The sequence below is a fragment of the Geospiza fortis genome, unplaced genomic scaffold (assembly GCF_000277835.1).
Source record: "Geospiza fortis unplaced genomic scaffold, GeoFor_1.0 scaffold543, whole genome shotgun sequence".
Taxonomy (NCBI): domain Eukaryota; kingdom Metazoa; phylum Chordata; class Aves; order Passeriformes; family Thraupidae; genus Geospiza; species Geospiza fortis.
The window spans coordinates 405716-420379 of NW_005054587.1; the positions used below are offsets into that span (position 1 = coordinate 405716).

At 45.4% G+C, this 14664-nt stretch overlaps 1 protein-coding gene across 1 annotated transcript in view; it reads right to left on the reverse strand.

Moving 5' to 3' along the window:
• ZC3H3 (zinc finger CCCH-type containing 3) overlaps positions 1-14664 on the reverse strand; it is a 126232-nt gene that overhangs the window by 39506 nt on the left and 72062 nt on the right. The window contains 1 exon segment of the mRNA XM_031064408.1: positions 1966-2159. Coding sequence (XP_030920268.1) covers positions 1966-2159 — 194 coding nt within the window.

The window sequence follows — 14664 nt, forward strand, 5'->3', positions numbered from 1 at the left end:
ACTGTCAGGAGCATTTCCCATCTCTCCCCTATTCCAAACACATGGTGCCTGGCACTGAAAGGGAAAGGAAAAGCCGTTTTTTTCCATCTTTTAAATAAACTTTGTCAAGTGTTGAAAACACAGACCGTTGAGCAAACGTTCGCAGCCGATGAGAACACACAAATCTTCCGCCCTGCCAGGCCCAGTTATCCTAAGGCAAGAGGAATCTGTGGAATCCATCCTTGGGAAGGAGGATGAATTGTGGGGAGAGATGAAAGATGACACGAAAATACTGATTCACAGCAGCTCCTCAGGTTTTGTGGTTACAAAGCCACACTTTGTACTATGTGGCAGGGGGAAAGAGGCAACAGCAAAATAAGGAACATCTTCAAAATAATAATTAGATGGGATTGTATTTCATAGGGAATAGACCTGGAAGGAATCTTCCCTCCCTAAGTGGGACTAATTAAACCCAATTATCTGAATGAGACCTCACTAGAAGACGTGGTTTCAGCGAGAAAGGAAAAATGGGGGCATCACATCTGTTCCATGCCCTGTCACCCCAAATCCCTTCAGGTACCCACCACAAGCAATTCTAAGGTCTGAATCTGCAGAAATCCTCCCAAGTTACCATTGGTTTCATCCCTCTTCCAGAAATTTGCCTCTAAGTTGGTGTTTCTCTGCTTGGTCCCAATCCAGTGATGGATATTCATGGACAGGTTGAATCCATCAGCCTTTGCTGAGTTGCCCAAATGAGACTTTGCTCATTTGTCTATTTCCAGACAAATTTAGAGACTTCCTTGCACTTGGATAAATAAAAAAAATTCACCTTCTTGCTGGGAGGCAGGACCTCCTGAAAAAGAAGTTCATTACACCTGTTCTTTAAAAAAATCTTTAAAATAATGGAGATTTTAGAGCCAAATGAGTCCAACATTTCATCATCCTTGTCCTTGGAAAGCTCTCCCACCAGTTTAAGCCCCTTGGTTTTTGGCTGCTCCACCTGCTCATGGAGAGACATCCTTCCTTTGCTTGGCAGCCCCAGATCTTCCACTTTTCCAGTCCTTCCAGCCATCACTTCTCCCCAGGACTCTTCCTAGTGCTCCAACTCTGTTCTGAAATCCATCCCCTACTCCATCCAACAACATCCCTGTCCATGTCCTGGGTTTCACCCCTTTTCTTCCATTCCTGCAGGATATTTTCTGTCTTTAGTGACATCTTCAATGTCCAGAGATGGTGCTTAAGGCAGAACCACCCTCGAGCTGGTTTTGTGCAGTTGATTATCCTGATCCAGTAGCAAAGCTCTTGGAAAAAATCCAAATTTTTTCCTACAAATGCCTCAGCTATTTTATGGTCACTTTTTCTGAGTCTCCAAACTCTGATCCACCTTCCCCAGTTTAACTATCCCCAAAAATTTTCAATAAACAGTTAGGGAGCAAAAATATTTGAGACCAAGAAGAAATTTTAAAAATACTTTAAGCACAGTTAAAATCTAATCTTTTTTAAGAGTTACACTTAAGATGCCAAACACAGGAGGAGCTGAAACACAAATTCAATAAAAGCCATGATGTAAAGCTGGGAATTCATCAAAATGGGGCATCATTCCATGGTTATCTGCAGAATGATCTTCCCAAATTTTTAGGTCAATATTGAACGTAATTTGATCAGCATCTCAAGCACATTCAACCTTGTGCTGTTTGAAGTTATCCAGGATTTTGCCCATTAAACCAAGTTCAACGGCGTGTCTCCACAAGCTTGAATTAAGTCTGACTTAAGAAAACCTCAATTCTCCTAAACTTTTAATTCCTCCAACATTATTTCCCCTTTGGAGCGACTATAAAGCAAGAACGGCACTTGGCACCATGGGATGTCCACCATCTGGAATTCTGTGAGGTCAGAGGATGAGTCGCAACCCACAGGCTGGGAATAAACAACTAAAAACTGAACTCAATGGATTTTGGACATGAACTGGGACAAATTCCTGCTCACCTGCTCTGATGGGAGTTCTGGTGCCCAGGTCCCTGGCACGGAGAGGGCTGCTGGAAGTTTTGGAGAGTTTGTTGGCCGACACCCGGTACATGACGCCGCCGATGCAGCGGAAGCCTTTGTTCCTCCAGCGCTGTTGGACGAGCTGGGATTTGCCACCTTGGAGTGAGGGTCGGGTTTGGTTTAACAATGGGGATCTGCAGGAAAAATAAAGTCAAGGTCAGCCCAAATTTGGGAAAATGTCACAAGGAGGTGTTACTTCATGAGCAAACCATGGAATGGGAGACTTATGGAATGGTTTGGGTTCAAAGGGACCTTCAAGATCATCTCATTCCAACCCCATTTCCAAGGGCAGGGACAGCTCCCACTGGAATGGAGGAGATGTATGGAAGAAGCAGGGATGTTCTTCCTGTTGACAGAGGAAAAGCTCTGATTCCTCATGTCTAATACCAAAAAAATTACCTTCAGGGACTCTCCCACAACTTCTCCCACCCTTGCTTGCACCTCTACCCCCAGCAGAAACAAGGAAATGTGGATGCAATCCCATGAGAGAATCAGCAAGGTGGGACCTTCACTGACCTTAGTCAAGTTTTATGGAGTTCTACAATCTTTGACATTCCTGGAAGTACATCAAAGCCAGGTGGGATGGGACTCTGAGCAACTTGATCCAGTGGGTGGCATCCCTGTCCATGGCAGGGGTTTGGAACTAGATGGTCTTTAAGGTCCATTCCAACCTAAACATTCCATGAGTCTGTATCTTTGCTATCATTATTCCTGTTATTAATCAGATACCACAACTTTAATATTTTTATTCTGCCCTCAGATCTGGCTCTTGGAAGGATTTTTCTCAATCCCTACGTGGGACAAATCACCCAAGAGCATTTCTATCCCCACCAGTCACCTGGAGCTGATGCTGGACCTCAGCAGGGTCCAGTGGGTGGGGCTGGGGACCTGTTCCCACCTCCTCAACTCCCCCTAAATTTACAAACCCAGTACTGAGTCAGTGGGATGGAAATGGATTGGGAATCGCGATCCAGTTACTGTTGCCCATAACGTTACTCTGAAGGACCCAGTAAGCTCCAAAGTGACGCCTGAGGGATAAATATCACAGAATCCCAAAATCTTTTAGAAAAGACCTCCAAGGCCATGAAGTCCAACCTGTGACCAATCACCACTTTGTCAATTAGACCAGAGCACTGAGTGTCACGTCCAGGCATTCCTTGAGCACCTCCAGGAATGGGGACTCCATTCCACCTGGACAGCTCATCCTAATGTTTAACAACCCTTTCCATGAATAAATTCCTTCTGATGTCCAACCTGAACCTCCTCTGGCACAGCTTGAGGCCATTTCCTCTCATCTTGTTGCTGGTTGACAGGGAAAAGAGGCCAACCCCCCCCACCTTGCCACATGCCCCAGAGAGGCTCCTCTGTCACCCAAAATCTTGTCCACTCCATGACCTGATACCTCCTGCACCACTCCACCTCCTTCCCGACCCGCAACACAGCCTCCCAGCTCGTTCCTATCCATCCCCCATTATCCAAACAGAGCCACTGCAGCCAAATCAAATCTCCTCCAATATCAGTCCCCTTCCTCATTTAGCGCTAATCCAAACAGTAATTTGTTTATGCAAATTAGAGCTCTAATTTTGTATTAGCCCAAACTATGCTCATAATGCTATTAGCAGAACGTATATAAACCGCGCATTACCGGAGAATATCCGTAAATTAAGATCCCGCTATCCTATCAGCGGAATGCAAACCCCGATGAGCATTTCCTTTAAATGAACATGTGCTCCAAAGAAAAAGAGAGCTGGAAAATGGAATAGTTACATTTCCTAATGCTGAGCGTGACAGCCTATTCATTCCGGAGGGCTGTTGCCACTGGCTACCGAGCTCGGAAAATTTGCTGCCTGGTTTTTGTGGAAAGGGGATGGGAATTGGATAAATTCCTCGTTTTAGTTCCCCCAGGGTTTCCTCCTCACAGAACTGCTCCAGAGAGGAGCATCAAGTCTGAGTGACTTGCAAAGGAGTCACGGCGGTGGCGTTGTTGGGTGAAGGTGGCGATGGCATGAGGGACACTTGGGTCACTAATGGACCACCCAGCACATCCCAGAAAACTCCAGCAAAACCACGGATGCATCCAGCAGTGGCTGCAGGACCTGAAGAAAGGTTGTGTGGCCACATCAGGGGCAATACAAATAATATCAAATATCAAACAGCCAGGAGGGTGACAGAGATGATTCTCACCCTCTCCTCTGCTTTTCTGAGATCCCATCTGGAGTTTTGTGTCCAGCTCTGGGGTCCCAGCAGTAGAAGGATGTGGATCTGTTGGAGCAGATCCAGAGGAAGGCCATAGAGATGCTCCGAGGGCTGGAGCCCCTCTGCTCTGGAGCCAGGCTGGGAGAGCTGGGGGTGTTCAACCTGGAGAAGGGAAGGATCCAGGGAGACCTTGCCATGCCTAAAGGGGCTCCAGGAGAGCTGGAGAGAGACTGTGGAAAAGAGATGGAGTGACAGGACACATGGAATGGCTTCCCACTGCCAGAGGGCAGAATTGGGTAAGATATTGGGAAGGAATTCTTCCCAGGGAGGGTGCTGGAATGGAGCTCCCGGAGAAGCTGCAGCTGCCCCATCCCTGGAAGTGTCCAAGGCCAAGTTGGACAGGGCTTGGAGCCCTGGGATAGTGGAAGGCGTCCTTCCCCATGGCTTCCATGGAACTGGATGAGCTTTAACCTTCCAACCCAACCCATTCCAGGATTCTAATGAAGGTACTGCAAAACACCACCATGGCTGTGACAAGACCCATCCCAGCTCCATCCATCTCCTATTCCTCCCAGAGACACATTCCTGGGAGGACCCCTGGATGCTCCATTCCTCCATTCACAGGGGCTGTAGTGCCAGTGGATTTGGGGCTCCTTTTTCCCCACTGAATCAGTCCTTTTAAGGACTTCTGTAATTCCATATATATTCCCTATATGTTATCTCTGGGTTATATATAGATTTATCCACACACATCAATTTCCATATAGATACACACATAATTGAATATATATACCCTGAGTGTATGTATTGAAATACAAGATCTATATAAAACATGGAATAACAAATATTGATACTTTCATACATAAATCTATATATTATCACCTGTATTCTCTGGGCCTCCTATATCCATCAATTATCTCTAGATATTATTGAATATATGCACTGAATGCATATATTGAATTATATATATTCAATAACATCTAGATATGTTCAATATATATATTTATTAATACTTAGAGATAATTTATATGAGGCCCAGATACTATTTTTATTCTTAGTGCTTTATATTATTAATATATTATTGAATATATAGAATATATATTGAATTACATATATTCACTAATATATAGGTAATACACATAATATATAGATATTGTTTTCTATATATTATACATTTCATATTTTTCTTAACTCTAGTAGAGGGGAAGGAAGAAGTCAGGGTTTCATCCAACATTCCACACTCTGATACATGCAGACATATATATACATAAAGGGTAAACATATTTAAATAGATATTATATGTATTCAAATAGATATTGTATCTATATAATTATATTTATATATTATATGTAGATAATATATATTAAAAATATTCTATATTTATAGAGATACATTCAATATCTATTGAATATAAATTTACATGCATGCCCTAATACATTATATTATCACACAGACGCACATATATATGAGATAATGCATTAAATGAAACCTTTTTTGGCTGCAATGTCAATAAATCCCAGCCCACCCTAAACCCTGCACAGCCCCAGTGGCTGCTCACACCCCCTAAGCCTGACTCCCTGGTTTAAGCACCAGTTGAACACCCAGTTGCTTGAATCCCCCAAATCCTCAGGATATTGATTTTCTTGCCTTCCTGCTCAAGATCACCAAAGTGGTCACACACTTCTCTCTTTAGAATTTCTTAGGGATGGCCAAGCTCCAAACTGAGGGAGGCTCCAAATGCAGATGTGGTATCAGAACATCCCCACTGAGGCAGAGAGTTGGAACAGGATGATTTTTAAGGTTCCTGCCAATCCATTCCATGAATCTATGATTTTTTTTCAAGGATTTTGACAAAAACATCAAAATTCATCTCATTCCCCAAAGGGACTGGGGTTGAACCTCCTCTAATTTAAAGCTGTATTTTTGAGGAGACCAGTGACCTCTGGGTAGTCTCCAAGCAAAACTTCTGCAGAACATCTGCTCAGGCTGCCAAAGCCCCAAGGGCCACCAGACTGAAGCCATGGAATCATCACAGAATGATTTGGGTTGAAATGCATCTTCAAAATCACCAAGTTTCAATCCGCCTCCATGGGCAGGGCCACGTTCCAGTAGAACAGTTCACTCCAAGCCCCATTCAACCTGGCCTTGAACACTTCCAGGGATGGGGAGTACCAACCAGAGGCTCAGTTTGAGCTCACTGGAGGCTTGGCTACCTCCATTTCCAGCTTCTGGGTGGTGCAAATGTCCAAGCAGTGATGTTCCATCATCCTTTTATATATATAAAGTAATATTTATTAGAATATTTATTGTATTTATTATTTATTATATTAGGCAGGATATTTATTATATTATAGGAGCCTTAAGAGATTTAAAATTTAAGGGAAATTTTGTTTTATATGGAAAAACCGCACCCACACAGAAGAGCGGGGAGGGAACTCAACTTCCCAAACTTCACTTACAGGAACCCTTCATTTCCCTCTGAATCCAAGTTGTTGCTCCCAAGTGCTTGTGTGGCCCCAACACAGCCACCAGTGTGTGTGTCCCCCTCCCTCTTAGTGACATCCAAGCTGGTGGTGGCAGGGAAAAGCCACCGGCGAGGGCACAGAGCCAAACTCCCATCGCTTTTCATCGGCGGCGGGATCCCAGCTCTCTGTGGAATTGTTACCCTAATGGAAAGGACAGCCTTTGGAAATGAACTGTATTGACAAAAGAGGATAAAATTAACGAGATAATAGCTGGGCCAAGGACCTGAAGAATACACTGGGCCCCTCGACACGAGGGCCTTGTAATTCCCTTTCTGCCGCGCATCCCGCAGATCTAAAGAGTCCTCCCGTCCGTCCACAAGGCCCCGCTCCGGCAGGAAATTTCATTAACGCTGGAAAATAGGAAAGGTATTAAGCGTGGATAATGAAGGCTAGAGTGTGAACAGTGCCTTAAGATAGTCTTCTTTCTAGCCTTTGTAATGGGAGGCATGAACTTTCCCTTCAAATCCATTTCTAATCCATTTGAAATACTACAGCAAATTATCTCCCCTTCAGCCCAAGAGCGGCCGGCCAATTTACTCCGAATAGAAGTGACAATGCTCCGGAATTTATCGCCATAACCTTGACTACACAAGGTTGAGGGTTGTCTTTCCCCCACCCCCAGGGTGGACAGCGGAAGAAAAATTTTTAATGAAGAGGGGGTGGAGGAACGACATAAAAATGTTTAAAAACGGCAGCGTAGCTGGTGCAGGTTCGACGTCAACTGTGGGGAAAATCAGAGCCTGATGCTAAAAATGTTAAAAAGGGAGGTTCCAGGCTGACAAAACTCTTAATGCCAGGTTGGATGGGGCTTGGAGCAACCTGGGCTAGTGGAAGGTGTCCCTGCCCATGGCAGGGGTTTGGACAAGATGATCTCTTAGGCCACTTCCAACTCAAAGCATTCCATGATTCTGTAGGACGAGGTTCAGGCTTTCCCAGTGCATCTCTCGAAGCAGCAACTTTGCCTCACTCAGAACATTTCATGCTGCTGCTTAGTAGGTGCTTGTGTTGACCAAGTCTGATTTCCCATGATTAAGCACAGCCCAGCTGTATCCTTCAGAGAATTCCACAGGCATTTAGGTGGGAAAAGTTCTCCAAGATCATCCAGCCCAACCATTCTCCCAGCACAGCCAAGGCCACCACTAAGCCACATTCCAAAGTGTCACATCCAGACAGATGTTAAATTCCTAGGGGGGTGGGGATTCCACCACTGCCTTGGGCAGCCTGCCCAACCTTTCCATGAAAAAAGCTTCCCAATATCCAAACTAATCCTCTCCTGTCACAGCCTGAGGCTGTTTCCTCTTTTCTTGTCTCTTGTTCCCTGGGAACAGATCCTGAACCCCACCTGGATTCACCACCCTGCCAGGGAGCTGTGGAGAGCCAGAAGGTCCCCCCGAGCCTCCTTTTCTCCAGGCTGAGCCTCACCAGATCCCTCAGCAGTTCCTGGTGCTCCAGACCCTTCTCCAGCTCCATTCCCTTCTCAGAATGGAGTTCCAAACCTGCTCAGAATAGAGTAAAACCACCAAAACTTCAGCCAGGAGCTAGCTGGGAAAATACATTCCCTCTTCAGATAATCTATATCTAACATTATAATTTTATATATTAATCTAAATAAAAAGGAAAAAAAGTGGGAGATTTCCAAGCCAACATGGAAAACGAAGGTTAAAAACAAGGATGAGTCGCTCCAGCCTGCTCACACTTAACACCCCAATCCCCTCATCAACACAAGACCACGTGATCCAAAAACCCCACCCAAACCCCCACAAAAATTCCCCTACACTTGAAATGCAACATTTTTAGAGTATTCGATGTCTCTAAGTTAAACACAACCCCACGAGCAGAGCAGGAACATCCCAGCGGCGTTTCCAGCCAGCTGAAACGGAGAGGATTTCCTGGCACTGGCGGCGATACAAGTGGCTCTTAAAGAAAGGTTTTCTTTTACTACTGGATTTCTTCTTTGGGCTTAGCTTGTATATATTTTTTTTTTTTTTGAAAGTAATCCTTACATAGTCAGAAATCACATTTGCATGCTGGCATTTGAATCCCGAGGAAAGAGCGGATCATCGCGGGGGCAATGGTTACGGGAAGCAACAGGGAGAGAGGTGAGGAAGGAGGGAGCTCGTCTGCCACAAGCCTGGGAGGTGACAATGGAAAATCCTCATTCAGGAAGAAAAAAAAATCCCAAAAATCCCATTTTCCTCAGTCATTCACCATTCCTTAGCAAACAACACAGGATTTAGGGCTAGAAGTGTTCCTCAAACACACCAGGAATGCTCCAAGATGCCCCTCGGAAGCTTCTCCATCTTTATCCTCACCCATCAGATCCCTGAAGACCCCAAATTTACAGCTAAAAGGAAGTAATTCCACTAAAATGTTTGATTTATGGCATTTTTATCAACATTGATGCTTTCTCTTTAAAATAATAAAGGTCAAACGTCAAATAAACACTTTCTACATTAAGATTTAATTTATCTGAAGAACCTGATTGGGATAATTCAAATCATTCAGTCCATTCTTGATGATATTTGAGGTTGGAAAAGTGATTGGAAATTAAAAATAGAAAGGGATATGTCTTTTCCCCACATACATCCATAAATACAGAGGATCCATTAGTTTTAAATACACAGTGACAGGCAAAAACGCATTAATTTACCCATAAACAATTCCCTCCTTTCAATAATTACTTCTAATTATGAAACAAACACTTAAAAAAAAACCCTGTTTTAATTTGGTTCAATTGAATCTGAATTTCCATTCAAATGCAGCTTAATGTTAATCTCAAGGAAAAAAAATAATAATCCAGCCCAGATCTCATTTAGCATTTTCAAAACCTGGGAAAAATTATGAATTTCAATGAGCACCTATTAAGCTCCCTAATTACCTAAATAAAGACGTACCTTCCCAATAAATTCCCCCTGACCTGGAAAGGAAAATAGTTGCAAGTAAATTTAATGGTTATCAACCAATGAGAACAGAGATTCCTCCACAAAAAAAAAAAAAAAAAAAAAAAAAAAAAAAAAAAAAAAAAATCAGAAACATGGCATTACACCTGCACTGAAGTGTTGTGGAGGAGATTTTCATGGTTTTCCCCAGTTTCCACATCCCATAGAAGGATGCCTCTTGCCAATCCTCACATAGACTGGATAACTCTTCAAATAATTCCACTTGGAAAGACCCAGGTATGAACAAAATATCCTGATCTCCTTGCAGTTGATCTCAAAGGGTTGCAAAATTTACAGGCAACTTTGGGCTAAACTAAGGGGGAATATTCCACAGAATCATGGGATGGTTTGGGTCGGAAGGGACCTTCAAGATCATCCAAGCCAACCCCCTGACATGGGCAGGGACACCTTCCACTATCCCAGGTTGTTTCAAAACCTGTCCAACCTGGCCTTGGACACTTCCAGGGATCCAGGGGCAGACACAGCTTCTCTGGAAATTCCATTCCAGCTCCTCCCCACTCTCACAAGAAAGAATTTTTCCCTCCCAATATCCCATCTATCCCTGCCCTCTGGCAGTGGAAAGCCATTCCCTGTGTCCTGTCCCTCCATCCCTTGTCCAAAGTCCCTCTCCAGCTCTCCTGGAGTCCCTTCAGACACTGGAAGGAGCTCTGAGGTCTCCCTGGATCCTTCCCTTCTCCAGGCTGGACATTCCCAGCTCTCCCAGCCTGGCTCCAGAGCAGAAGGGCTCCAGCACTTGGAGCATCTCCATGGCCTCCTCTGGACCTGCTCCAGCAGCTCCACATCCCTTTGCTGTTAGACCCCAGAGCTGGAGGGAGCTCTGCAGGTGGGATCTCACCTGAGCAGGGTGGAGGGGCTGGAATTCCTCCTCTCCCGCTGCCCACACTGTGGGATGAGTCCAGGACACAGGGAACTTTTGGGTTCCAGCACACATGGATGAGGCACATCCCATTTTTCATCCACCAACACCCCCAAATCCTTCTCAGGGCTGCTCTCAATCCACTCCCCATGCAACCTGGGTCTGTCCCTGGGATTGTCCTATCCACTTACAGGACCTTGGCCTTGGGCTTCCCAAGGTTTGCACTGGCCCAGCCTGTAATGGTCCCTCTGGATGCCATCTCTTCCCTCAAATGTCATCATTCCCTCCCACTGGATTTATTGCCATTTCCCTCTGAAAGCCATTCAGCCCCATGCTGCCATCCCCTTTCATCTCTCCAGTGTGTCCATGAAAAGCCAAAGCTCCACACGGCACTTGGCAGCTCCTGCAGGGCTCATGATCCCACTTCAAGCCAGAGAAAGCCCTGAAATCCCGCCAAAACCTTCCAAAAAACACACAAGATCCAGTAACACCTCGAGGAGTTCAGAGCAGTGGGAGAGGAGAGCTCTTTTCCCTGCCCCTGTTTCCTAAATTCCTACTATTGTTTGTAACCCAATTCATTCTTGCAGGAGATGGAGAGCCTGGATACAAACCCAGCTCCATGTGTCAAGCACAAAAAATGGGGAAATAATTTGCCTTGTGACCACTTGTGCTGAAGGACTGGTGTGGCCAGGTAAGGAGGGCAGGGATGGAACTGTCCTGGGAGAATGTCCAGCCTGGAGGAAAGAAGGACCCAGGGAGATGTTAGAGCCTCTTCAGTGCCTAAAGGGACTCCAAGAGAGCTGGAGAGGGACTTGGGACAAGGGATGGAGTGACAGGGAATGGCTTCCCACCACCAGAGGGCAAGGAAAGATGGGATATTGGGATGGAATTCTTCCCTGTGAGGGTGGGGAGGCCCTGGCACAGGTTGTCCAGAGAAGCTGAGGCTGCCCCATCCCTGGAGTGTCCAAGGCCAGTTTGGATGGGGGTTTGGAACAACTTGGGATGGAGGAAGGCGTCCCTGCCTATGGCAGGGAGTTGGGACCTTCAAGATCCCTCCCAACCCAAACAATTCTTTAAGCCTTGTGCCAGGCCCTCATCACACTCACAGGAATGAACTTTCCCCCTGTATCCCATCTAATCCTGCCTTCTTTCCTCCACCACTGCACTGTTCCAGTGCTTGACAGCCCCTTCCATGAAGAAATTCTCCCTGATATCCAATCAAAACCTCCCTTGGCACAACTTCAGATCATTTCCTCTTGTCCTCCCCACTCCCTGAGAGCCCAACTCCAAACCACCTCCTTGGTTTCCCTCCAGCCCTGGGCCTGATCCCACAGCAAGCCACGGGAGGATCCTTGGAAACAATTCCGACTTCTCCAGCAAAGTTTCTGCTATGAAAACACCTCCCTGGAGATCAGACAAAAGCCCCTCTGGAGAAGACAATTTCCCAAGATAAAGCTGTTTTCAAGGTAGGTCAAGTCTCAGCCCAAACCCCCCTGCCAAGGTCCCATTAAACCGCTTAGGCTGAGCCTGAGAATGGAAATGCTGACGGTCCCTAATAGTCGGCTTTCCATCCCGCTGCTCTAATGCTGGCGGCGGATCAGTGATTACACCGGGAAGACCGGGAACTATTGTCCCGTTAATTAGATTCCTTTTACCCCCATTAGCTCAGGCGATTGGACAAAGTTCATTAGGGTTTAACTCTGATTAGCTGAAATGGAGCTCGTGGCGCTCCACGCAGGTGTTGCCGGATTCAGTGGTTCCGCTTGGGAAGCTCCAGGACCTGTGTCCACGTGGATTAATCCTTAATCCCTCCCAGACAGTGTCCTACCACCCTCAGTGATGGGCTAAAACCAGAGGGAAAGTGAGAGCAGCTCCTAGACCTTCCCCTGTCCTGGCACAGAAGTGATACTCCTCCCTCTGCTCACCCCTGTGAATCCCATTTCAGAGCTCTGGATGTGCTCCAAGCACTGGAATATCCCAGGAAGGCTAATTGCTGAGGATCATTCCAATGCTGCGTCCGTATCCCGACCCAAACAGTTCCAACTCTGAATATTTATCACAATAATCACTCAGACACGGAGCCAAATCCCACTGGAGGCTTTCCCTCCTGCCTGCTTTCCAAAAATACCTGGGATAATTGCTTTTTCCAAAGATATTTTCCCTTTAAATGCTCTTTTCCTCACGCAGGAAACAGCAATAATACTATGAAGAGCCAGAACAGCTGATACATTTTAATTAAAGCAAATATCTTGGACAAGGAGCAGGGTTCCACGGAAAAGCAGGAACTCAGTATGGAAGAGGTTAAAGAAGTTCAGTGGCGCTGTGCTAAAGGGAATTATCTGCTGGGAAAACACCAGCTACTGCCTGCCTCTGGAAAACCCCATGCCCACAGCTTGGACTGGGGATGGATACACATCCATTTTAAAAACTAAATTTAAATTTGATTAATTAATTAAATTTAAATTAAATTTAGCTACAAAGGCAGAGAAAACAGTGTATAAATGATTTTTTCCTCCCCAAAGAATTGGTTTTCCTGACATTATATTAAACTCAAGGAGTAAATAAGAAATTCAGATGCTGACTCCCAAACCTTTTTCTCCAAATTTTAAGCAGGTGGTTGTATATCTGTCTGGTGGTCTCCTTACCATTTATAAGCTGACCCACAAAAGAACTGGAGCAGCATTGTCAGCTCTGACTCCTTGGTGTGAATTCTCAATATCCCTGTAATTCTATGATCCAGTAAATATTTCATACCAACGCTGTCTACACCCGGATAAGTGTATACATAACATATATGGAATCATGGAATCATTTAGGTTGAAAAAGACCATGAAGATCACGAATTCCAAGATCATGAAGTCTCCAACCTGCGACTGATCCCAAACTTTGTCACCCAGACCAGAGCACTGAGCGCCACATCCAGGCATTCCTTGAACACCTCCAGGGATGGGGACTCCACCACTTCCTTGGGCAGCATATTCCAACCCTTTCCATGAAGAAATTCCTCTTGATGTCCATCCTGAACCTCCCCTGGTGTAGTTTGAGGCCATTTCTTCTGGTCCAGTCCCTTGTTCCCTGGGAGCAGATTCCCGCTCCCAGCTGGATCCACCTCCTCTCAGGGAGTTGTGGAGAGTCAGAGGGTCCCTCCTGAGCCTCCTTTTCTCCAGGCTGAGCCCTCCCAGATCCCTCAGCCACTCCTGGTGCCCCAGATTCTTCCCAGCTCCATTCCCTTCCCTGAATACATCCCAGCCCTTCCATGTCTGTCTTGTGAGAGACTCAAAATTCCTGCCAGGACTGGAGTTGTCCCAGCACTACCAGAACAGGGGGATGGACACTTCCCTGGGCCTATGGACACAACATGGCTGCTACAAGCCAGGTGGCAGTGGCTTTCTTGCCCCCCTGGACTCATGTTTAGCCACTGCCACCAGCACCTCCAAGCCCATTTCCATCTCTCCAGCCCTTTATCCATGACTGGAGCATTCCATGAAATTGTTGTCATCCAAGTGCTCGATCCAACACTTGGCTTTGTTGACCTTCACACTGCTGGACTCGGCCCATCCACCCAATTTCTATCCACATATAAAATACATATTATATATATTTTATAAATGTAGACATGCATAATTAATAAACACGGATCTATAAAAATTTGGATCTGCTTCCAAGAGAAAGAGGAATTAAAAAAAAAGGTCCAACACTTCTGAGAGCGCCAGTCCATCAGATACTCACCAGGAAGACACTTAAAGGAACTCAGCTCTGACTCTGAATATATGGAACAATATATTCAAAGGATAAAAATGATTCAAAGGCCCCCATCAAGGGGCAGGGGGTTGGTTCCTTGTCCTAATTGCATCGCCTACATTCCAAAGGATATCGCTCTATTATTAAAGGGTCGGGACCATTTTATGTGCTCACATCTCTTCAATTGGAATTTCGATCAATGGACGCATTACAAGCTTTGCCTTTAAGAGCCTAATAAACAACAAGATGGAAAGGAAAATTCGCTGGAAGATGACGCTTTTAAAAATCCATTTCCAGGGGAGAAAACGGGACGTGGTGAAGGGGGGTGCAACTGAACCAAAAAGCTGGAAATAAAAGTTGA